This window comes from Musca autumnalis, unplaced genomic scaffold (genome assembly GCF_047663935.1).
Source record: "Musca autumnalis isolate F117 unplaced genomic scaffold, ASM4766393v1 scaffold_2, whole genome shotgun sequence".
In the NCBI taxonomy this organism is placed as follows: Eukaryota; Metazoa; Arthropoda; class Insecta; order Diptera; family Muscidae; genus Musca; species Musca autumnalis.
Genome location: NW_027411755.1, coordinates 177,959,700 through 177,984,475, shown reverse-complemented (window position 1 = coordinate 177,984,475; position 24,776 = coordinate 177,959,700). Strand labels below are relative to the sequence as shown.

Sequence of the window (24,776 nt, the reverse complement as noted above, 5' to 3'; positions counted from 1 at the left end):
TATTCTTAAAAAATCCACGTTTATGGCTCCGATAGTCTTTGAAAAAAATGTATTACAAAATACACATGTGTGGCTCCAATTGCCCTTAAAAAATGTTCTTTAAAAAATCCAAGTTGATGCCCCTGATATTACTCTAAAAATATTCTTTAAAAATTCAAGTTGGTGACCCTGATATTCTTTAATATAGAAGTTGATGCCCCTGATATTCATTGAAAAATATTCTTAAAAAATCCGCGTTTATGGCTCTGATAGTCGTTGAAAAATATTTTTTGAATAAAAAATCCAAGTTTATGGCTCTTTAAAATCCACGTTTGTGGGTCTTCGTAAAAATATTCTTTAGAAAATCCACGTTTGAAAAATATTCCTCAAAAACCACGTTTATGGCTTTGATATTACTTGAAAACATTTTCTTTCTTTCGTTTAAAAAACCACGTTTATGGCCGAAGGTCGTTGATAAAATATTCTATCAAAATTCAACGGCTTTTGCTCCGAGGCTCCTTTCAGAAAAGTTCTTTAGAAAAATTAAATACGCTAATGCCCGAACTTTCCTTTAAATATTTAAAATATTTGCTAAACTAAGTCTAAAAAAATTTAAAAAAAATCTTTGTTGGGATTTGTTCTTGGCCATCATGCGCTAATACAAACCTGTCCGGCTTGCAATCCAGTTTTACAGGAATCATCTTTGTTTGGCCTGTTGCAATTTTTGGGCCTGCTGGTTGTTGTTCTTGTTATTAATATGTTTAAAATTTACAACCAACTCGACGCTTCTCTAGACAGTACCAAATCAGTTGCACTTCATCGTTCAGTTGAGAATCATAACAAAATTGCCGGTAAGGTGAGCTGCGAAAACAACATTTAAATACAATGCGACAAATAGTCGCTTTACTTGTGTTTGTGTTAAGTTCTTATGGACTTGTGGATGGTGCGGGCGAAAGGTAATTCGGTAATTCTTGTGTCTAGTAAATCAGAAGAAAACTTACATTACTTATTCTCTAACAGCTATTATTCGATTATTGCACCCGGTGTTATTAAGTCCAATCACAAGTATACTGTAATTGCAACACTACATCAAGCATTGGAGCCGGCAAAAATTAATATACGCATAGAGGGACCTTCTTATCGCATGACAAATGATGTATATTTGCAACCCCACGAAAGCAAATCAATCGTTTTTATGCCACAAAAACTGGTACAGGGACAACATAAACTGATTGTAGAAGGTTTAAGTGGCCTCATCTTTCGAAATGAAAGCTTTATATATGCTCAATACAATGCTGGGCCAAAAATATACATACAAACTGATAAAGCCGTGTTTAAACCAGGCGATGAAGTACAATTTCGTGTTTTAATATTAGACGAACACACGAGGCCGTTGACAATTGAAGAGCCAATTCGGGTTGAAGTAATGGTAAGTGTGAATATAATTTCAAAAACTATCAGAGCCATAAAGAAAATTTCTCAATCGCTATCGTAGCCATAAACGTGGATTTTTAAAGAATATTTTTTCTAGGACTATCACAGCCATAAACGTGGATTTTTTAAAGAATATTTTTTCAAGGACTATCACAGCCATAAACGTGGATTTTTTAAAGAATATTTTTTCAAGGACTATCACAGCCATAAACGTGGATTTTTTAAAGAATATTTTTTCAAGGACTATCACAGCCATAAACGTGGATTTTTTAAAGAATATTTTTCAAAGATTATTAGAACCACAAACGTGAATTTTTTAAAATTTTTTTGTAGGAATATTTTTTCAAGGACTATCATAAACGTGGATTTTTTAAAGAATATTTTTTCAAGGACTATCATAAACGTGGATTTTTTAAAGAATATTTTTTCAAGGACTATCATAAACGTGGATTTTTTAAAGAATATTTTTTCAAGGACTATCATAAACGTGGATTTTTTAAAGAATATTTTTTCAAGGACTATCATAAACGTGGATTTTTTAAAGAATATTTTTTCAAGGACTATCATAAACGTGGATTTTTTAAAGAATATTTTTTCAAGGACTATCATAAACGTGGATTTTTTAAAGAATATTTTTTCAAGGACTATCATAAACGTGGATTTTTTAAAGAATATTTTTTCAAGGACTATCATAAACGTGGATTTTTTAAAGAATATTTTTTCAAGGACTATCATAAACGTGGATTTTTTAAAGAATATTTTTTCAAGGACTATCATAAACGTGGATTTTTTAAAGAATATTTTTTCAAGGACTATCATAAACGTGGATTTTTTAAAGAATATTTTTTCAAGGACTATCATAAACGTGGATTTTTTAAAGAATATTTTTTCAAGGACTATCATAAACGTGGATTTTTTAAAGAATATTTTTTCAAGGACTATCATAAACGTGGATTTTTTAAAGAATATTTTTTCAAGGACTATCATAAACGTGGATTTTTTAAAGAATATTTTTTCAAGGACTATCATAAACGTGGATTTTTTAAAGAATATTTTTTCAAGGACTATCATAAACGTGGATTTTTTAAAGAATATTTTTTCAAGGACTATCATAAACGTGGATTTTTTAAAGAATATTTTTTCAAGGACTATCATAAACGTGGATTTTTTAAAGAATATTTTTTCAAGGACTATCATAAACGTGGATTTTTTAAAGAATATTTTTTCAAGGACTATCATAAACGTGGATTTTTTAAAGAATATTTTTTCAAGGACTATCATAAACGTGGATTTTTTAAAGAATATTTTTTCAAGGACTATCATAAACGTGGATTTTTTAAAGAATATTTTTTCAAGGACTATCATAAACGTGGATTTTTTAAAGAATATTTTTTCAAGGACTATCATAAACGTGGATTTTTTAAAGAATATTTTTTCAAGGACTATCATAAACGTGGATTTTTTAAAGAATATTTTTTCAAGGACTATCATAAACGTGGATTTTTTCAAGGACTATCATAAACGTGGATTTTTTCAAGGACTATCATAAACGTGGATTTTTTCAAGGACTATCATAAACGTGGATTTTTTCAAGGATTATCATAAACGTGGATTTTTTCAAGGACTATCATAAACGTGGATTTTTTAAAGAATATTTCTTCAAGGACTATCATAAACCATAAACGTGGATTTTTTAAAGAATATTTCTTCAAGGACTATCATAAACGTGGATTTTTAAAGAATATTTTTCAAGGGCTATCACAAACGTAGATTTTTTAAAGAGTATTTTTTCAAGGACTATCATAAACGTGGATTTTTTAAAGAATATTTCTTCAAGGACTATCGTAAACCATAAACGTGGATTTTTTAAAGAATATTCTACCAAGGACTATCATAAACGTGGATTTTTAAAGAATAGTTTTCAAGGGCTATCACAAACGTAGATTTTTTAAAGAATATTTTTTCAAGGACTATCATAAACGAGGATTTTTTAAAGAATATTTTTTCAAGGACTAACATAAACGTGGATTTTTAAAGAATAGTTTTTCAAGGACTATCATAAACGTGGATTTTTTAAAGAATATTTTTTCAAGGACTATCATAAACGTGGATTTTTTAAAGAATATTTTTTCAAGGACTATCATAAACGTGGATTTTTTAAAGAATATTTTTTCAAGGACTATCATAAACGTGGATTTTTTAAAGAATATTTTTTCAAGGACTATCATAAACGTGGATTTTTTAAAGAATATTTTTTCAAGGACTATCATAAACGTGGATTTTTTAAAGAATATTTTTTCAAGGACTATCATAAACGTGGATTTTTTAAAGAATATTTTTTCAAGGACTATCATAAACGTGGATTTTTTAAAGAATATTTTTTCAAGGACTATCATAAACGTGGATTTTTTAAAGAATATTTTTTCAAGGACTATCATAAACGTGGATTTTTTAAAGAATATTTTTTCAAGGACTATCATAAACGTGGATTTTTTAAAGAATATTTTTTCAAGGACTATCATAAACGTGGATTTTTTAAAGAATATTTTTTCAAGGACTATCATAAACGTGGATTTTTTAAAGAATATTTTTTCAAGGACTATCATAAACGTGGATTTTTTAAAGAATATTTTTTCAAGGACTATCATAAACGTGGATTTTTTAAAGAATATTTTTTCAAGGACTATCATAAACGTGGATTTTTTAAAGAATATTTTTTCAAGGACTATCATAAACGTGGATTTTTTAAAGAATATTTTTTCAAGGACTATCATAAACGTGGATTTTTTAAAGAATATTTTTTCAAGGACTATCATAAACGTGGATTTTTTAAAGAATATTTTTTCAAGGACTATCATAAACGTGGATTTTTTAAAGAATATTTTTTCAAGGACTATCATAAACGTGGATTTTTTAAAGAATATTTTTTCAAGGACTATCATAAACGTGGATTTTTTAAAGAATATTTTTTCAAGGACTATCATAAACGTGGATTTTTTAAAGAATATTTTTTCAAGGACTATCATAAACGTGGATTTTTTAAAGAATATTTTTTCAAGGACTATCATAAACGTGGATTTTTTAAAGAATATTTTTTCAAGGACTATCATAAACGTGGATTTTTTAAAGAATATTTTTTCAAGGACTATCATAAACGTGGATTTTTTAAAGAATATTTTTTCAAGGACTATCATAAACGTGGATTTTTTAAAGAATATTTTTTCAAGGACTATCATAAACGTGGATTTTTTAAAGAATATTTTTTCAAGGACTATCATAAACGTGGATTTTTTCAAGGACTATCATAAACGTGGATTTTTTCAAGGACTATCATAAACGTGGATTTTTTAAAGAATATTTCTTCAAGGACTATCATAAACCATAAACGTGGATTTTTTAAAGAATATTTCTTCAAGGACTATCATAAACGTGGATTTTTAAAGAATATTTTTCAAGGGCTATCACAAACGTAGATTTTTTAAAGAGTATTTTTTCAAGGACTATCATAAACGTGGATTTTTTAAAGAATATTTCTTCAAGGACTATCGTAAACCATAAACGTGGATTTTTTAAAGAATATTCTACCAAGGACTATCATAAACGTGGATTTTTAAAGAATAGTTTTCAAGGGCTATCACAAACGTAGATTTTTTAAAGAATATTTTTTCAAGGACTATCATAAACGAGGATTTTTTAAAGAATATTTTTTCAAGGACTAACATAAACGTGGATTTTTAAAGAATAGTTTTTCAAGGACTATCATAAACGTGGATTTTTTAAAGAATATTTTTTCAAGGACTATCATAAACGTGGATTTTTTAAAGAATATTTTTTCAAGGACTATCATAAACGTGGATTTTTTAAAGAATATTTTTTCAAGGACTATCATAAACGTGGATTTTTTAAAGAATATTTTTTCAAGGACTATCATAAACGTGGATTTTTTAAAGAATATTTTTTCAAGGACTATCATAAACGTGGGTTTTTTAAAGAATATTTTTTCAAGGACTATCATAAACGTGGATTTTTTAAAGAATATTTTTTCAAGGACTATCATAAACGTGGATTTTTTAAAGAATATTTTTTCAAGGACTATCATAAACGTGGATTTTTTAAAGAATATTTTTTCAAGGACTATCATAAACGTGGATTTTTTAAAGAATATTTTTTCAAGGACTATCATAAACGTGGATTTTTTAAAGAATATTTTTTCAAGGACTATCATAAACGTGGATTTTTTAAAGAATATTTTTTCAAGGACTATCATAAACGTGGATTTTTTAAAGAATATTTTTTCAAGGACTATCATAAACGTCGATTTTTTCAAGGACTATCATAAACGTGGATTTTTTAAAGAATATTTCTTCAAGGACTATCATAAACCATAAACGTGGATTTTTTAAAGAATATTTCTTCAAGGACTATCATAAACGTGGATTTTTAAAGAATATTTTTCAAGGGCTATCACAAACGTAGATTTTTTAAAGAGTATTTTTTCAAGGACTATCATAAACGTGGATTTTTTAAAGAATATTTCTTCAAGGACTATCGTAAACCATAAACGTGGATTTTTTAAAGAATATTCTACCAAGGACTATCATAAACGTGGATTTTTAAAGAATAGTTTTCAAGGGCTATCACAAACGTAGATTTTTTAAAGAATATTTTTTCAAGGACTATCATAAACGAGGATTTTTTAAAGAATATTTTTTCAAGGACTAACATAAACGTGGATTTTTAAAGAATAGTTTTTCAAGGACTATCATAAACGTGGATTTTTTAAAGAATATTTTTTCAAGGACTATCATAAACGTGGATTTTTTAAAGAATATTTTTTCAAGGACTATCATAAACGTGGATTTTTTAAAGAATATTTTTTCAAGGACTATCATAAACGTGGATTTTTTAAAGAATATTTTTTCACGGACTATCATAAACGTGGATTTTTTAAAGAATATTTTTTCAAGGACTATCATAAACGTGGATTTTTTAAAGAACATTTTACCAAGGACTATCATATACGTGGATTTTTATAGAATATTTTTCAAGGGCTATCACAAACGTAGATTTTTTAAAGAACATTTTACCAAGGACTATCATAAACGTGGATTTTTAAAGAATATTTTTTCAATGGTTATCATAAACGTGGAGTTTATAAAGAATATTTTTTCAATGGCTATCATAAACGTGGATTTTTTAAAGAATATTTTTTCAATGGCTATCATAAACGTGGATTTTTTAAAGAATATTTTTTCAATGGCTATCATAAACGTGGATTTTTTAAAGAATATTTTTTCAATGGCTATCATAAACGTGGATTTTTTAAAGAATATTTTTTCAAGGACTATCATAAACGTGGATTTTTTAAAGAATATTTTTTCAATGGCTGTCATAAACGTGGATTTTTTAAAGAATATTTTTTCAAGGACTATCATAAACGTGGATTTTTTAAAGAATATTTTTTCAAGGACTATCATAAACGTGGATTTTTTAAAGAATATTTTTTCAAGGACTATCATAAACGTGGATTTTTTAAAGAATATTTTTTCACGGACTATCATAAACGTGGATTTTTTAAAGAATATTTTTTCAAGGACTATCATAAACGTGGATTTTTTAAAGAACATTTTACCAAGGACTATCATATACGTGGATTTTTATAGAATATTTTTCAAGGGCTATCACAAACGTAGATTTTTTAAAGAACATTTTACCAAGGACTATCATAAACGTGGATTTTTAAAGAATATTTTTTCAATGGTTATCATAAACGTGGAGTTTATAAAGAATATTTTTTCAATGGCTATCATAAACGTGGATTTTTTAAAGAATATTTTTTCAATGGCTATCATAAACGTGGATTTTTTAAAGAATATTTTTTCAATGGCTATCATAAACGTGGATTTTTTAAAGAATATTTTTTCAATGGCTATCATAAACGTGGATTTTTTAAAGAATATTTTTTCAAGGACTATCATAAACGTGGATTTTTTAAAGAATATTTTTTCAATGGCTGTCATAAACGTGGATTTTTTAAAGAATATTTTTTCAAGGACTATCATAAACGTGGATTTTTTAAAGAATATTTTTTCAAGGGCTATCATAAACGTGGATTTTTTAAAGAATATTTTTTCAAGGACTATCATAAACGTGGATTTTTTAAAGAATATTTTTTCAAGGACTATCATAAACGTGGATTTTTTAAAGAATATTTTTTCAATGGCTGTCATAAACGTGGATTTTTTAAAGAATATTTTTTCAATGGCTGTCATAAACGTGGATTTTTTAAAGAATATTTTTTCAAGGACTATCATAAACGTGGATTTTTTAAAGAATATTTTTTCAAGGGCTATCATAAACGTGGATTTTTTAAAGAATATTTTTTCAAGGACTATCATAAACGTGGATTTTTTAAAGAATATTTTTTCAAGGACTATCATAAACGTGGATTTTTTAAAGAATATTTTTTCAAGGACTATCATAAACGTGGATTTTTTAAAGAATATTTTTTCAATGGCTGTCATAAACGTGGATTTTTTAAAGAATATTTTTTCAATGGCTGTCATAAACGTGGATTTTTTAAAGAATATTTTTTCAATGGCTGTCATAAACGTGGATTTTTTAAAGAATATTTTTTCAATGGCTGTCATAAACGTGGATTTTTTAAAGAATATTTTTTCAAGGGCTATCATAAACGTGGATTTTTTAAAGAATATTTTTTCAAGGACTATCATAAACGTGGATTTTTTAAAGAACATTTTACCAAGGACTATCATAAACGTGGATTTTTAAAGAATATTTTTTCAATGGTTATCATAAACGTGGAGTTTATAAAGAATATTTTTTCAATGGCTATCATAAACGTGGATTTTTTAAAGAATATTTTTTCAATGGCTATCATAAACGTGGATTTTTTAAAGAATATTTTTTCAATGGCTATCATAAACGTGGATTTTTTAAAGAATATTTTTTCAATGGCTGTCATAAACGTGGATTTTTTAAAGAATATTTTTTCAATGGCTGTCATAAACGTGGATTTTTTAAAGAATATTTTTTCAATGGCTGTCATAAACGTGGATTTTTTAAAGAATATTTTTTCAATGGCTGTCATAAACGTGGATTTTTTAAAGAATATTTTTTCAATGGCTGTCATAAACGTGGATTTTTAAAGAATAGTTTTCAAGGGCTATCACAAACGTAGATTTTTTAAAGAATATTTTTTCAAGGACTATCATAAACGAGGATTTTTTAAAGAATATTTTTTCAAGGACTAACATAAACGTGGATTTTTAAAGAATAGTTTTTCAAGGACTATCATAAACGTGGATTTTTTAAAGAATATTTTTTCAAGGACTATCATAAACGTGGATTTTTTAAAGAATATTTTTTCAAGGACTATCATAAACGTGGTTTGTTTAAAGAATATTTTTTCAAGGACTATCATAAACGTGGATTTTTTAAAGAATATTTTTTCAAGGACTATCATAAACGTGGATTTTTTAAAGAATATTTTTTCAAGGACTATCATAAACGTGGATTTTTTAAAGAATATTTTTTCAAGGACTATCATAAACGTGGATTTTTTAAAGAATATTTTTTCAAGGACTATCATAAACGTGGATTTTTTAAAGAATATTTTTTCAAGGACTATCATAAACGTGGATTTTTTAAAGAATATTTTTTCAAGGACTATCATAAACGTGGATTTTTTAAAGAATATTTTTTCAAGGACTATCATAAACGTGGATTTTTTAAAGAATATTTTTTCAAGGACTATCATAAACGTGGATTTTTTAAAGAATATTTTTTCAAGGACTATCATAAACGTGGATTTTTTAAAGAATATTTTTTCAAGGACTATCATAAACGTGGATTTTTTAAAGAATATTTTTTCAAGGACTATCATAAACGTGGATTTTTTAAAGAATATTTTTTCAAGGACTATCATAAACGTGGATTTTTTAAAGAATATTTTTTCAAGGACTATCATAAACGTCGATTTTTTCAAGGACTATCATAAACGTGGATTTTTTAAAGAATATTTCTTCAAGGACTATCATAAACCATAAACGTGGATTTTTTAAAGAATATTTCTTCAAGGACTATCATAAACGTGGATTTTTAAAGAATATTTTTCAAGGGCTATCACAAACGTAGATTTTTTAAAGAGTATTTTTTCAAGGACTATCATAAACGTGGATTTTTTAAAGAATATTTCTTCAAGGACTATCGTAAACCATAAACGTGGATTTTTTAAAGAATATTCTACCAAGGACTATCATAAACGTGGATTTTTAAAGAATAGTTTTCAAGGGCTATCACAAACGTAGATTTTTTAAAGAATATTTTTTCAAGGACTATCATAAACGAGGATTTTTTAAAGAATATTTTTTCAAGGACTAACATAAACGTGGATTTTTAAAGAATAGTTTTTCAAGGACTATCATAAACGTGGATTTTTTAAAGAATATTTTTTCAAGGACTATCATAAACGTGGATTTTTTAAAGAATATTTTTTCAAGGACTATCATAAACGTGGATTTTTTAAAGAATATTTTTTCAAGGACTATCATAAACGTGGATTTTTTAAAGAATATTTTTTCACGGACTATCATAAACGTGGATTTTTTAAAGAATATTTTTTCAAGGACTATCATAAACGTGGATTTTTTAAAGAACATTTTACCAAGGACTATCATATACGTGGATTTTTATAGAATATTTTTCAAGGGCTATCACAAACGTAGATTTTTTAAAGAACATTTTACCAAGGACTATCATAAACGTGGATTTTTAAAGAATATTTTTTCAATGGTTATCATAAACGTGGAGTTTATAAAGAATATTTTTTCAATGGCTATCATAAACGTGGATTTTTTAAAGAATATTTTTTCAATGGCTATCATAAACGTGGATTTTTTAAAGAATATTTTTTCAATGGCTATCATAAACGTGGATTTTTTAAAGAATATTTTTTCAATGGCTATCATAAACGTGGATTTTTTAAAGAATATTTTTTCAATGGCTATCATAAACGTGGATTTTTAAAGAATATTTTTTCAATGGCTATCATAAACGTGGATTTTTTAAAGAATATTTTTTTAATGGCTATCATAAACGTGGATTTTTTAAAGAATATTTTTTCAATGGCTATCATAAACGTGGATTTTTTAAAGAATATTTTTTCAATGGCTATCATAAACGTGGATTTTTTAAAGAATATTTTTTCAATGGCTATCATAAACGTGGATTTTTTAAAGAATATTTTTTCAATGGCTATCATAAACGTGGATTTTTTAAAGAATATTTTTTCAAGGACTATCATAAACGTGGATTTTTTAAAGAATATTTTTTCAATGGCTGTCATAAACGTGGATTTTTTAAAGAATATTTTTTCAAGGACTATCATAAACGTGGATTTTTTAAAGAATATTTTTTCAAGGGCTATCATAAACGTGGATTTTTTAAAGAATATTTTTTCAAGGACTATCATAAACGTGGATTTTTTAAAGAATATTTTTTCAAGGACTATCATAAACGTGGATTTTTTAAAGAATATTTTTTCAATGGCTGTCATAAACGTGGATTTTTTAAAGAATATTTTTTCAATGGCTGTCATAAACGTGGATTTTTTAAAGAATATTTTTTCAAGGACTATCATAAACGTGGATTTTTTAAAGAATATTTTTTCAAGGGCTATCATAAACGTGGATTTTTTAAAGAATATTTTTTCAAGGACTATCATAAACGTGGATTTTTTAAAGAATATTTTTTCAAGGACTATCATAAACGTGGATTTTTTAAAGAATATTTTTTCAAGGACTATCATAAACGTGGATTTTTTAAAGAATATTTTTTCAATGGCTGTCATAAACGTGGATTTTTTAAAGAATATTTTTTCAATGGCTGTCATAAACGTGGATTTTTTAAAGAATATTTTTTCAATGGCTGTCATAAACGTGGATTTTTTAAAGAATATTTTTTCAATGGCTGTCATAAACGTGGATTTTTTAAAGAATATTTTTTCAAGGATTGCATAAAAGCTGATTTGAAAAATATGTTTTTTAAGAATATATTGTTCCAAGGAATCCATAAGAGTGAATTTTGTACAAAATATTCTTGAAATTACGGAGCCGTGGCTTTTGTAACATTTTGTGACAAATTATTTACCAATATTTTTCCAGGATGGCAACGGAAATCGTGTGAAACAATTCAAGGATGCTAAACTCACCAAAGGTGTTTACATGAGCAAATTTCAACTGTCCGAATATCCCGTTTTGGGTGATTGGAAAATTCGCGTCTATATCAGTGGCAAATATGATTTCAGCGAAGAGAAGCGGATACGTGTCCTGCATTATGTTCTACCCAAGTTTAGTGTCTATATAAAAACTCAGCTGCACTTAACGCGCGATATGGACAGCATTAAGGCTTTGATATATGGAAAATATACTTTCGATAAATATGTTGAGGGTAATATAACGGCAAAGCTCATCGATCCGGGTCGAGATACAATTCTTCAAACAAAACAATTAATTCTTAAGGATACCGTTGGCATTGAATTTCCAATCAATGATCCGGAATTATTAAAGCTGTATGGTTTTAAATTATTGGTAGAGTTGACAGAGAAACATACCGGCGTGACGAAAAGTGAAGCGGTGTATATGTCTCTTCATGATGTGCCCTATAATATTTATGTTGCTACGGATTCCATAAAATTCCTAAATGGCCGACCCCATCGTTTAACTGCAGATGTCAGTTATTGGAATGGAGCACCAGTGTTGGATAAATCTATGCCGGTTATTATGCAGCATGGCTCTAAGGAATACAGTGCTTATTTGAATTCGAAAGGCGAAGCCATATTCGATTTTGATCATGATCAAAATTCCAATCACATTTTCCGTTTTGGCAATGCAACATTTAAATTATCCAATATCTTTTCGGATGATTCGATTGGCAATAAAACGGAATCCTATTTTACACTGAGCCTAAAGGGTGAAAGGTAGGGGGAAATACGCTTAAAAACAACAACCTACAAATTATCCCTTTTCCTAATTGAATTTAGCCTCCCTCGACTGGACAAACCAGTGGAACTTGTGGTAAAGTCTTCCGTGGATATACCCTACTTGGTTTACACAATTATGGCACATTCAAATATCATATATGCGGATTACATTCAAATACCACCAGGCCAAAAAACCCATACCATACAAATAACACCATCCATAGAAATGGTACCCTATGCTTTTATCTATGTCCATTATATTCAGGATGGAATTCTGCGTTATGAGGAAATAGAATTAACATTTCCCTTGGAATTTGAAAATCAGGTAAATCTAACTTTAAATAATATAAATAATTTTATTAAAACTCCAAATTTGTATTAGATTTCGGTCACTGCTCCCAAACAAGTGAAACCCGGTCAGGAAGTAACTCTGGAATTGAATGCTCAACCTAAATCGCTTGTTGGTTTATTGGCTGTTGATTTAGGTGTATACCTTTTAGACAGTTCCTATGATCTCAAACGTGGTGACATATTAACATCATTAAAGAAGGATGTATCATCTTTACCATTTCGCGCTCAAGTCTATCCGGGCCTAGTATCGGGTGTTGTAACCTTTACGAATGCCCATTACACATTTGTACCGTTGAGTGGTAAGCTTGTTTGCTGTGGATTTTTCTTAATATCAGCGATTTGAAATTTTCAACCCATCTTAGCTTACACTGCCGTCAGTCCCGCTGGGCTAGGTCCTCTTAAATTTCGTCAAAAGTTTCCAGAAACATGGATTTTCCAGAATTATGAAATGTAAGTTTTCAATTATAAAAAATATATTTTTTAAATGTATTTTATCAAGGACTATCAGAATCATTAACTTGATTTTTAAAGAATATTTTTTCAAAGAATTTCAGAGCAATATTCGCCAAAATATTCTTAATATATTAAGTATATTTTTGCAAGGACTCTCAGAGCCATATTCGAGGATTTTTAAAGAATATTTTTCAAGGGCTATCGGAGCCATAAGCGTGGATTTTTTAAAAAATATTTTTTTAAAGAATTTTCGAGGATATTTTAAGAATATTTTTCAAGGGCTATCGGAGCCATATCCATGGAATTTTTTAAGAATTTTTTTGCAAGGTCATTCAGTGCAATATTCGAGAATTTTTTAAAGAATATTTGTCAACGGCTATCGGAGCCATAAACTTGAATATATTGCAAAAAAATCAGAGCAATATTCGAGGATTTTTTATAGAATATGTTTCAGGGAATATCGGAGCCATAATAAGTGGATTTTTTTAAAGAATATTTAATTAAGGACTATCACATATTTTTTCAAAGGACTATCATAGCTATAAACGTGGATTTTTTAATGAATATTTTATTAAGGACTATCACATATTTTTTCAATATTTTTCAAAGGACTATCAGAGATATAAACGTGGATTTTTAAAGAATATTTTATAAGGGACTATAACACATTTTTTCAATATTTTTCAAAGGACTATCAGAGCCATAAACGTGGACTTTTTAAAGAATATTTTATAAGGGACTATCATATATTTTTTCAATATTTTTCAAAGGACTATCTATCAGAGCCATAAACGTGGACTTTGTAAAAAATATGTTTTCAAAGGATTTTCAGAGCAACATTTTTAATGCATATTTTGCAAGGACTCTCAGAGTCATATTCGAGGATTTTTTAAGAATGCTTTTACATGCAATCGGAGCCATAAGCGTGGACTATAGAGCCATAAACGTGGATTTTTTAATAAAATATTTTTGCAAAGACTGTAGAGCCGTAAAACTAGCGAAGACATAAACTTGGATTTTTTAAAGAATGTTTTTTCAAAAACTATCGAAAACATAAACGTGGATTTTTTAAAGAATATTTTTTCAAAAACTATCGAAAACATAAACGTGGATTTTTTAAAGAATATTTTTTCAAAAACTATCGAAAACATAAACGTGGATTTTTAAAGAATATTTTTTCAAAAACTATCGAAAACATAAACGTGGATTTTTTAAAGAATATTTTTTTAAAAACGTGGATTTTTTAAAGAATATTTTTTTAAAAACGTGTATTTTTTAAAGAATATTTTTTTAAAAACGTGGATTTATTAAAGAATATTTTTTTAAAAACGAGGATTTTTTAAAGAATATTTTTTTAAAAACGTGGATTTTTTAAAGAATATTTTTTTAAAAACGTGGATTTTTTAAAGAATATTTTTTTAAAAACGTGGATTTTTTAAAGAATATTTTTTTAAAAACGTGGATTTTTTAAAGAATATTTTTTTAAAAACGTGGATTTTTTAAAGAATATTTTTTTAAAAACGTGGATTTTTTAAAGAATATTTTTTTAAAAACTATCGAAAACATAAACGTGGATTTTTTAAAGAATATTTTTTTAAAAACGTGGATTTTTTAAAGAATATTTTTTTAAAAACTATCGAAAACATAAACGTGGATTTTTTAAAGAATATTTTTTTAAAAACTATCGAAAACATAAACGTGGATTTTTTAAAGAATATTTTTTTAAAAACTATCGAAAACATAAACGTGGATTTTTTAAAGAATATTTTTTTAAAAACTATCGAAAACATAAACGTGGATTTTTTAAAGAATATTTTTTTAAAAACTATCTAAAACATAAACGTGGATTTTTTTAAGAATATTTTTTTAAAAACTATCGAAAACATAAACGTGGATTTTTTAAAGAATATTTTTTTAAAAACTATCGAAAACATAAACGTGGATTTTTTAAAGAATATTTTTTTAAAAACTATCGAAAACATAAACGTGGATTTTTTAAAGAATATTTTTTTAAAAACTATCGAAAACATAAACGTGGATTTTTTAAAGAATATTTTTTTAAAAACTATCGAAAACATAAACGTGGATTTTTTAAAGAATATTTTTTTAGAAACTATCGAAAACATAAACGTGGATTTTTTAAAGAATATTTTTTTAAAAACTATCGAAAACATAAACGTGGATTTTTTAAAGAATATTTTTTTAAAAACTATCGAAAACATAAACGTGGTTTTTTTAAAGAATATTTTTTTAAAAACTATCGAAAACATAAACGTGGATTTTTTAAAGAATATTTTTTTAAAAACTATCGAAAACATAAACGTGGATTTTTTAAAGAATATTTTTTTAAAAACTATCGAAAACATAGACGTGGATTTTTTAAAGAATATTTTTTTAAAAACTATCGAAAACATAGACGTGGATTTTTTAAAGAATATTTTTTTAAAAACTATCGAAAACATAGACGTGGATTTTTTAAAGAATATTTTTTTAAAAACTATCGAAAACATAAACGTGGATTTTTTAAAGAAAATTATTTTAAAAACGTGGATTTTTTAAAGAAAATTATTTTAAAAACGTGGATTTTTTAAAGAATATGTTTTTAAAAACGTGGATTTTTTAAAGAATATTTTTTTAAAAGCGTAGATTTTTAATGAATATTTTTTTAAAAACGTCGATTTTTAATGAATATTTTTTAAAAATGTTGATTTTTTAAAGATTATTTTTTTTAAAAACGTCGATTTTTTAAAGAATATTTTTTAAAAACGTGGGTTTTTTTAAGAATATTTTTTAAAAACGTGGATTTTTTAAAGAATATTTTTTTAAAAACGTGGATTTTTTAAAGAATATTTTTTATAAAAACTTGAATTTTTCAAAAAATATTTTTTTTAAAAACGTGGATTTTTTAAATAATATTTTTTTAAATACGTGGATTTTTTAAAGAATATTTTTTTTAGAAACGTGAATTTTTCAAAGAATATTTTTTTTAAAAACGTGGATTTTTTAAATAATATTTTTTTAAATACGTGGATTTTTTAAAGAATATTTTTTAAAAAACGTGGATTTTTTAAAGAATATTTTTTTAAAATCGTGGATTTCTTAAAGGATATTTTTGTAAAAACGTGGATTTTTTAAAGAATATTTTTGTAAAAACGTTGATTTTTTAAAGAAATTTTTTTTTAAAAACGTGGATTTTTTAAATTTTTTTTTTTAAAAACCGTGTATTTTTTAAAAAATGTTTTTTTTAAAAACGTGGATTTTTTAAAGAATATTTTTTTAAAATCGTGGATTTTTTAAAAATATTTTTGTAAAAACGAGGATGTTTTAAAGAATATTTATTTAAAAAAGTGGATTTTTTAAAAATATTTTTTTAAAAACGTGGATTTTTAAATTTTTTTTTTTAAAAACGTGGATTGTTTTAAAGAATATTTTTTTAAAATCGTGGATTTTTTAAAGAATATTTTTGTAAAAACGTGGATTTTTTAAAGATTATTTATTTAAAAAGGTGGATTTTTTTAAGAATATTTTTTTAAAAAAGTGGATTTTTTAAAGAATATTTTTTCAAAAACTATCACAGAAATAAACGTGAATATTATAAAGACTATATTTTTAAAAGCGTGGATTTTTTAAAGAATATTTTTTCAAAAACTATCGCACACATAAACGAGAATTTTTTAAAGACTATCATAGGAGAGGTATCCTATAGCATAGAAGAGGTCTTCTATAGCATAGAAGAGGTCTTCTATAGCATAGAAGAGGTCTTCTATAGCATAGAAGAGGTCTTCTATAGGATAGAAGAGGTCTTCTATAGGATAGAAGAGGTCTTCTGTAGCATAGAAGAGGTCTTCTATATTATAGAGGAGGTCTTCTTTAGCATAAAAGAGGTCTTCTATAACATAGAAGAGGTCTTCTATAGCAATGAAGAGGTCTTTTATAGCTTGAAGACCTCTTCTATAGCATAGAAGAGGTCTTCTAGATCATAGAATACGTCTTTTGTCTAATTTTATCTGTATCTAATCCTTCAAACGCTGTTATTTTTTCCAGAACTAATGAAATCACACAACTAAAATTACAAATTCCCGAAACCATAACAACCTGGCGTATAACTGCATTTTCAATAAACGAACAAACAGGACTTGGTGTAGTTCATGGACCCACAGATATAACAACCATACAACCGTTTTTCATCAGTCTCAATTTACCCTATTCGGTGAAACGTGGAGAAATTATATCCATATCAATATTGGTACACAATTATCATGAAGAAGAAGTAGAGGCGGAAATTTCCCTCTTCAATGATGCTGGAGAGTTTAATTTTATGGATTCAACAATTATCCAAGCGAACAGAGGTTCACAAGAGCAAAAGCGCATGAAGAGTCTTAAAGTACCGCCTAACAGCATTGGAAGTGTGGCGTTCCTTATAAATCCCAAACAAGTGGGTGATGTGAGTTTACGTGTTTCTGCCACAAATACCATGTCCCAGGATGGCGTAATTCGAAAACTTCGTGTCGAACCTGAGGGAATGATTAAACGCCACAATAAACCATTGTATATCAATGTACAGCGTGGTGATAAGACCCGGGCAACATTCCATATAGAAATCCCGCCAGATGTTGTGCCACAGTCAGAGTTTATCTCGCTTTCCGTGAGTGGTAATCATTTGGCCCCAACTCTAAAGAATCTCAACGGTTTGGTGTTAATGCCCACCGGTTGTGGTGAACAGAATATGGTGAACTTTGCTCCAAATGTTTTGGTGTTACAGTACCTCCGGAGCAGTGGTAGATATTTCAAAGAAAAAGAGTTAGTGGCAAAAGCAAGGAATTTCATTGAAATTGGTTATCAGCAACAATTATCATATCGTCATGGAAATGGTGGTTACAGTGTCTTTGGTCAAGGTGTTGATGACGAGCCAAGTACATGGTTGACCGCCTATGTTTTGCGATTTTTCATAAAAGCTTCGAAATATTTACCAATGATGGAACCACATATCATTGATACGGGTCTAACGTATTTGGCTAGTAGCCAAAAGAAAGATGGTAGTTTCCCCTATACCGGTTATCTCTTCTATCCGGCTCAACAGAATCGTTATGGTTTTACGGCATTTGTACTGATGACTTTCTTGGAAAATAAGGTAAGATCATTATACTCATTGTCAGTAACAGTTTGGTAATTTTAAATAATTAAAAATAAAAATGAGGTAATAAGGAAAAAGACGTTAGTAGGTATGGAATGTTGGTGTGTGCAAAAGTCTATTAAAGTGGTTCTGGCCTTGACATGGAAAGACTCACTCCCTAGTCTATGCACAAACCTTTGTATGTTCCACAATTTGTCGCTAGACGGCTCTTGCATATTGTGAATATCGACTACCAACTAAAGGATTGTGTCTACTCTAAGGTGTTAATCAGCCTGTGACACTACTAGCGCATCTAGTGTCAAATAAAAGAAAAATACATTCAATTTAGCGACTACCATCTGAAGGATTTCGTCTAGGCTAAGGTGCGAATCACCCTGTGACACTAGTAGCGCATCTAGTGTCAAATAAAAGAAAAAAATACATTCAATTTAACAACAATTCGTGGAAGTATTTTAATGGGCTTTTGTACAAACCGCTATCCTATACCTACAACGAGGATCTTTTTAAATATTTTGGGTGATTTAACGTGATTTTTTAAACAGTTATTTAAAATACCTTTAGCTAGACACAAAACGCGGATAGTTAAAATATGCGGATAGTTAAATATGTGTGTTTTTAAACATTTATTTAAAATAACTTTAGCTAGACACAAAACGCGGATAGTTAAAATATGTGGACTCAAACTGAAAAATAAATGTGGAATTTAAAAGATTTTTAGGTGGGCTTAAAGACAAAAATAATAGTGAAATTTTAATAGACGTTTAGATGGACTCAAAAGTAAAAAGTGATTTATTCTTAAAGGTGGACTCAAGGACAAAGATATCTGCGATTTTTCAGATTTTCAAGTGGACCGAAAAAAAAAATTAATTTTATTTTTTTAATTCCAGAAATTCGCCGAAAAATATAAAACTAACATCGACGGCGGCATCAAATTCCTCAACGACAATTTGGATAAAAACAACGATATCTATGCCCTTTCCATTACAGCCGTAGCAATGCAAATGGCTGAGCATTCCAGCTCAGGCATAATTCTAGATAAACTCATAAAACTAGGACAGAAATCTTCAGAACACATATGGTGGTCACAAAATGATCGGGATCATGCAAAAGATGTTGAAATCACTGCCTATGTTTTGATGGCTTTAATGTACGAACAGCAACCGAAGAATGTACGCGGAGAGCAGCTTATTTTTAAGTGGCTAACAGAACAACGTAATGAACGCGGTGGCTTTAAGTCGACACATGATACAGTTGTGGGTTTACAGGCATTGGTGAAGTTCTCAGAGAAATATAATTCATTGGATTCCTTGAATTTGCGGGTAAAATATTTGGCCACAGATGGAAGAAAACAAAACTTGAAAAGTGGCGAATTGGTGGTCGATGGCAATAATCTGTTGATTTTACAAAGTGAAGAGGTAGGATAGGCAAAAACATAATTATGCAATAAATAATGGTGGAGTTATATAAGCAGCATGGTATCCTTGACTAAGTAATTTCAGGTAAAAGAAAACAGTTCTCAAATGAGATTCTGGCGTTTCTTTTTTGCTTTATCAGAGATGTCATACTCAAGAATCCCATGCCGTTTACGTACCTCCGCCTTAAGTACTAATCCCTAATTTCTTTCTATCTTTCGTCACCTACAGTTCCCCAAGTCAACTCGTTGCATATACATTGAGGCCAGCGGAGCGGGTAATGCCCTATTGCAGTTGTACTATCATTACCACATTATTTCTGAGGATAATTTCAAACATTTCCGCATTCAACCTAAAGCAAAATTTTTAAATCCCGAAGAGCTGTTAGTGGAAGTGTGCTTTAACTATCGACAAGATGCAAATTCTGATGCAGGGGGTACTGGCACAAACATGATCATTATGGAAACTAATCTACCTTCAGGATTCACAACCAGCGAAGACTATAGCAATGAACTGTTGGATAATGAATTGGTCGACCGTATTGAATTGAAAAACTCCGATACTACCGTTGTTATGTATTTTGAAAAGTTATCAGCTAATGTTGACAATTGTTTCAATCTTATGGCGGATAAGATCAATGATGTTACCCAGCGCAAACCCGCCTCTGTAGCAGTATATGATTATTACAATATAAGTCGCCATGACACGGCATTCTATAGTATTTGAAATAATTCATGTTTGTAATAAAATCAACAGAGAATAAACATATCTTCACCATAAATGCCAAAAGTCGTAACTAACAAAATAATAATTTTACAGGAGAAACAAAAAACCTTATAAAATTAAAAACTGTTTTATGGAATATTAATCTTATGAAGGTGAGAAAATGGGATATTATCAATCATATACGAATGGGAGTAAGTAATGAAACCAAAACCGCGGAAACGCTTGATATTTGGGATCCGTCATTACAAAAAATATGCAATGTTACACCATGTCTTTTCTTGAATTTTGCAAGGGCACGTATTTTAGTCTTCTGTATTAGATTCAATCAAAAAACTAATTTTGACTTCTTTGGAGATACGACGTCGTGTATTTATGGTGACGATATATCGCTTATTTACATAAAGATTGTCATTATTTAAAAAATCCAGATATAACCGCATTATCCATCTGTTGCATAGATCTACCCTAGGCACAAACCTTCGCATGTCTTCTATTGTCCATTAGTGTTCCCACAGGATAATCCAGTTATTAGTAAAGACATAAATGTTTGCTCTTTGTTATTGTGTATACCTACATAAAGGATTATGTCTAGGCTAATGAGCGAAACACGAATGGAAGAACATCCAAATCTAACGACCATCCTATACCTACTAACCCAGGCAATCCCACGGCAGCGGGTTCTTTCGTACCGGATTGACCCGGAACAACACAAAACCAATGTTCCGGCCAGCTGCTGCCACCTCAGTGTGTACATGTTTGTATTTGTTTCGTTTTTCCGTATTGGGAGCAGCATATCCCGGAATGCCTGCTCCGAATTCTATTGGTCCGAGGCGGGACGGAGGAAAACCCAGGACCAATATATCTATGCTCAGTTTGTCACATCCGGTGAGATGCAATAGATGTCAGGAGTGGGTGCATCTAAGGGGTTGCTCTGGACTAGTCCACGTGAGGGACTACGACAGGGACTATGTTGCTCCATGCTGCGTGAACACAGTCCCCAGTGAGTCATCGTCGGATTACGAGACTCCCTCGTCGTCTGATTACGAAACTCCCCCGCAGTCCCCTCGACAACAACCGCACACGCAGCCTTTAGCACCAGCCGTTGTTATCCCAATCCCCGAAAATGCAGCTTTTTTGCTATTGAATTGCAATGGACTCCGAGGTAAGATCGAGGAGATAGTAGATTTTATGAGTCGGAAGAACATCAAGGTCGCGGCGGTGCAGGAAACCAAGCTGAACAACAACCACAGCTTAGAGCATTGTGATGGTTACAATGTTCTGAGGAAAGATCGCACCAGAAGTGGAGGTGGGGGATTGGCTTTCCTATTGCACCAGTCTGTCCAATACAGACCTATGTCGCTTGAGCCTGTCTCTAATGACCCGTACATGGAATGTATGGGGGTGGCAGTCAGGTGTGGAGCTGCCGAGATAGAGTTGCTGAATGTATACATCCCGCCGAGAAATAGCTGTATCCCTGATTATAGGCCTGACATTAGCCCGCTCTTGCAAAGTCATGATCGTCTGGTGCTGGGGGATTTTAATGCGCATCATGAGATGTGGCATTCGGCCCTCGGAAACGACCAGAGAGGTACAGCGCTGGCTGAGCAGATTGATAGCTCTACGTTTTGCACGGTCAATGAGGACGCCCCTACCAGAATTAGAGGAGAGTGTCACAGTTCGCCTGACATAACCATCGTGTCACCTGGTCTGACAAATGACGTTACCTGGCAACCCGTCATTTCCTTGGATCAGATAATTGTCCCCATAATTGTCTCCATTAGCAGACCACCCGACTTCATCACCTCTGAACGCCGCACGTTGGTCAATCATAAAAAAGCTGATTGGCCGAGTTTCAGAGAGTTCACCAATCACCGCTTCAGAGAATTGCCCAATCCTTCTGATGTTCGGGTAGCGGAAAGGACGTTCCGGGACATCATCACTGCTGCAGCCGCTCGCCATATCCCTGTTGGTCGAATACCCGAAGTAAGACCAAATTTCCCAGCAGAGGCGACGGGATTAGCAAATGAGCGTGATGAGCTTCGTCGTATCAACCCCAATGACCCCAAAGTCGGGAGCTGACACTGGAAGTTAACAGGCTGGTCGGCGAGCATAAGCGGAACAAATGGTTAAATCATCTGAAGAGCTGCAACATTGGAGCCGGTATAGGTGAATTGTGGGTAACGGTTAAGTCACTCTCGAACCCTGGAAGAAGGGAAGATAGGGCCTCAGTCACGTTTGGCGACGTTACGTTGACTGACCCGAAGAGGTGCGCAAGTAATTTCAATCGACAGTTTGTCGAGCATCCCGAGAGTGACAGGGCGAAGAGAAGAGTATTACGTCGCATCAGATCTCTTCCTGCCGAGGATGAACCACGGTAATGTTGAAGCAAGCTGGATGGTAATGTTGAAGCAGCTGGATGAGCCGGGAGTCGAGTATCTCACCAAAGTCTTCAACTTGTCGCTAGCCACCCTCGTTGTTCCCGAAGTCTGGAAAATGGGCAGGGTGGTCCCACTACGGAAGCCAGGCAAGGATGCCAGCAAAAGTGAATCGTACAGACCGATTTCGCTTTTGTCACCCGTAGCAAAGACACTTATAGCCTTGCTCCTCCCCAGTATCAGAAATAGCTATCAAGTTGCCGATCATCAGCATGGATTCCGTAAGTAGCACAGCACGACAACAGCGCTGCACGCCATTACCACATATATCTGTAAAGGACTCAACCAGAGACGGCCGTGCGATAGAACAGTGATGGTGGCGCTTGACTTATCAAAAGCCTTTGATACTGTCAGGCACTCCACGCTGTTTGAGGATATTGAGCAGACAACCCTCCGGCCAAGCTTGAAACGTTGGATAGTCAACTATATGTGTGGACGGCATTGAGATCGTGACGTATGCGGATGATTGCACGATCCTGGCGTCGCGTACCTATCCTGATGACATTTGTGAGAGACTGAACAACTATTTAACCGATCTTACCACCTTTTTCCATTCGAGGAATATGCAGATTTCCGCCACAAAATCTACAGCCACTCTGTTCACCACATGGACAGCGCAGTTTGGACGTGAGTTGAATGCCGTGGTCGACGGTAGCAGAATTCCGACCACAAGCTGCCCTAAAATTTTAGGGGTCACATTCGACACTACATTCACGTCGTGCGCACACGCCACAGCTATCTGCGACAAGTTGAAAAGTAGGAACAAGGTCCTCAAGTCCCTGGCCGGCAGCACTTGGAGTGCAGATAAAGAAACCTTGTTGACCACGTATAACGCGATAGGTCGGTCTGTGGTAAGCTATGCGGCTCCTGTCTGGTCCCCGAGATTGTGTGATATGAACTGGAAAAAGATTCAAACTTGCCAGAATGCCGCCCTAAGAACAGCGACAGCGTGCCTCCTCAAATCTTCAGTGGACCATCTACATGAGGAGGCAAAAATTGAGATGCTTTCGTTGCAGTACTGCTTGGATGTTATCGTGTGAGCCATCCCAATCACAATCTTGTGGGTAGGCCCGGCCTATTCAGGGAGATCAGGAAGGATATCCATGCTCTAGAGGGAGAGGTCCAACGATACAGGAGAGAACCCCTAGATCAACAAGCATATCAAGCAGGATTGAATAGCATTCACACGGACGCAGTTGCCAAGGCCTTAAGCAATTATAGTGTGAATAAAGTACCCGGAGTACATCCTCCATCTATCGCAGCTGAGGAGCGTCAGCTGCCACGACAAACCAGAGTAGTTTTGATCAACTATGCTCGGGATATTGCAGTTGCCTAAATGCGTATTGGGCGGAAATTGATTGCGCCGTGCAAGACATATGCCCAGTATGCGGCATGGGCCCGCACGACACACAACACCTTTTACCCATCTAACTCCATTGGATCTGTGGCTACATCCCATCGAAGCAGCCATTTTTCTGGAACTGGAGATAGTAGACCCAGAGCCAGATTGAACAGAGGACCGAACATATAAACATAATAAAAACACTGTTACAACAACAACAACTAACCCAGATTTTGTTCAAGAAGAAATTGTAGTTTTTTTAATTGTTCGTATATTTTACTCACAAAACATCAAATTTTGTCTGTTGGCCCCCCCCGAAATGGTGACGAGATGCATTTCTGACTACGTGACTGGTTCAAAAACAAAACAGAGGAGGACTTTTAAAATTTTTTAGGTAGGCTTGGGGTGTAAGTTATTGAGATAATGCAAAATTACCTTCAGCTTATAGGTTATTCGGCTCATGTGACTTCCAAAATGTTTGCTAGGTTTTCAATCCTATAATCATCAG

The 24,776-nt window shown here is 31.1% G+C and overlaps 1 protein-coding gene across 1 annotated transcript; it reads left to right on the top strand.

Moving 5' to 3' along the window:
- Positions 1 to 786: 786 nt before the first annotated feature.
- LOC141393210 (thioester-containing protein 1 allele S3-like) lies at positions 787 to 20,888 on the top strand. The gene is made up of 9 exons (XM_073966174.1): positions 787 to 935; positions 1,000 to 1,408; positions 11,598 to 12,412; positions 12,476 to 12,740; positions 12,798 to 13,065; positions 13,129 to 13,216; positions 17,264 to 18,350; positions 19,241 to 19,768; positions 19,997 to 20,888. The coding sequence occupies exons 1-9, from the start codon at positions 865 to 867 to the stop codon at positions 20,489 to 20,491; spliced, it is 4,026 nt and encodes a 1,341-aa protein (XP_073822275.1). The 5' UTR covers positions 787 to 864; the 3' UTR covers positions 20,492 to 20,888.
- Positions 20,889 to 24,776: the final 3,888 nt, after the last annotated feature.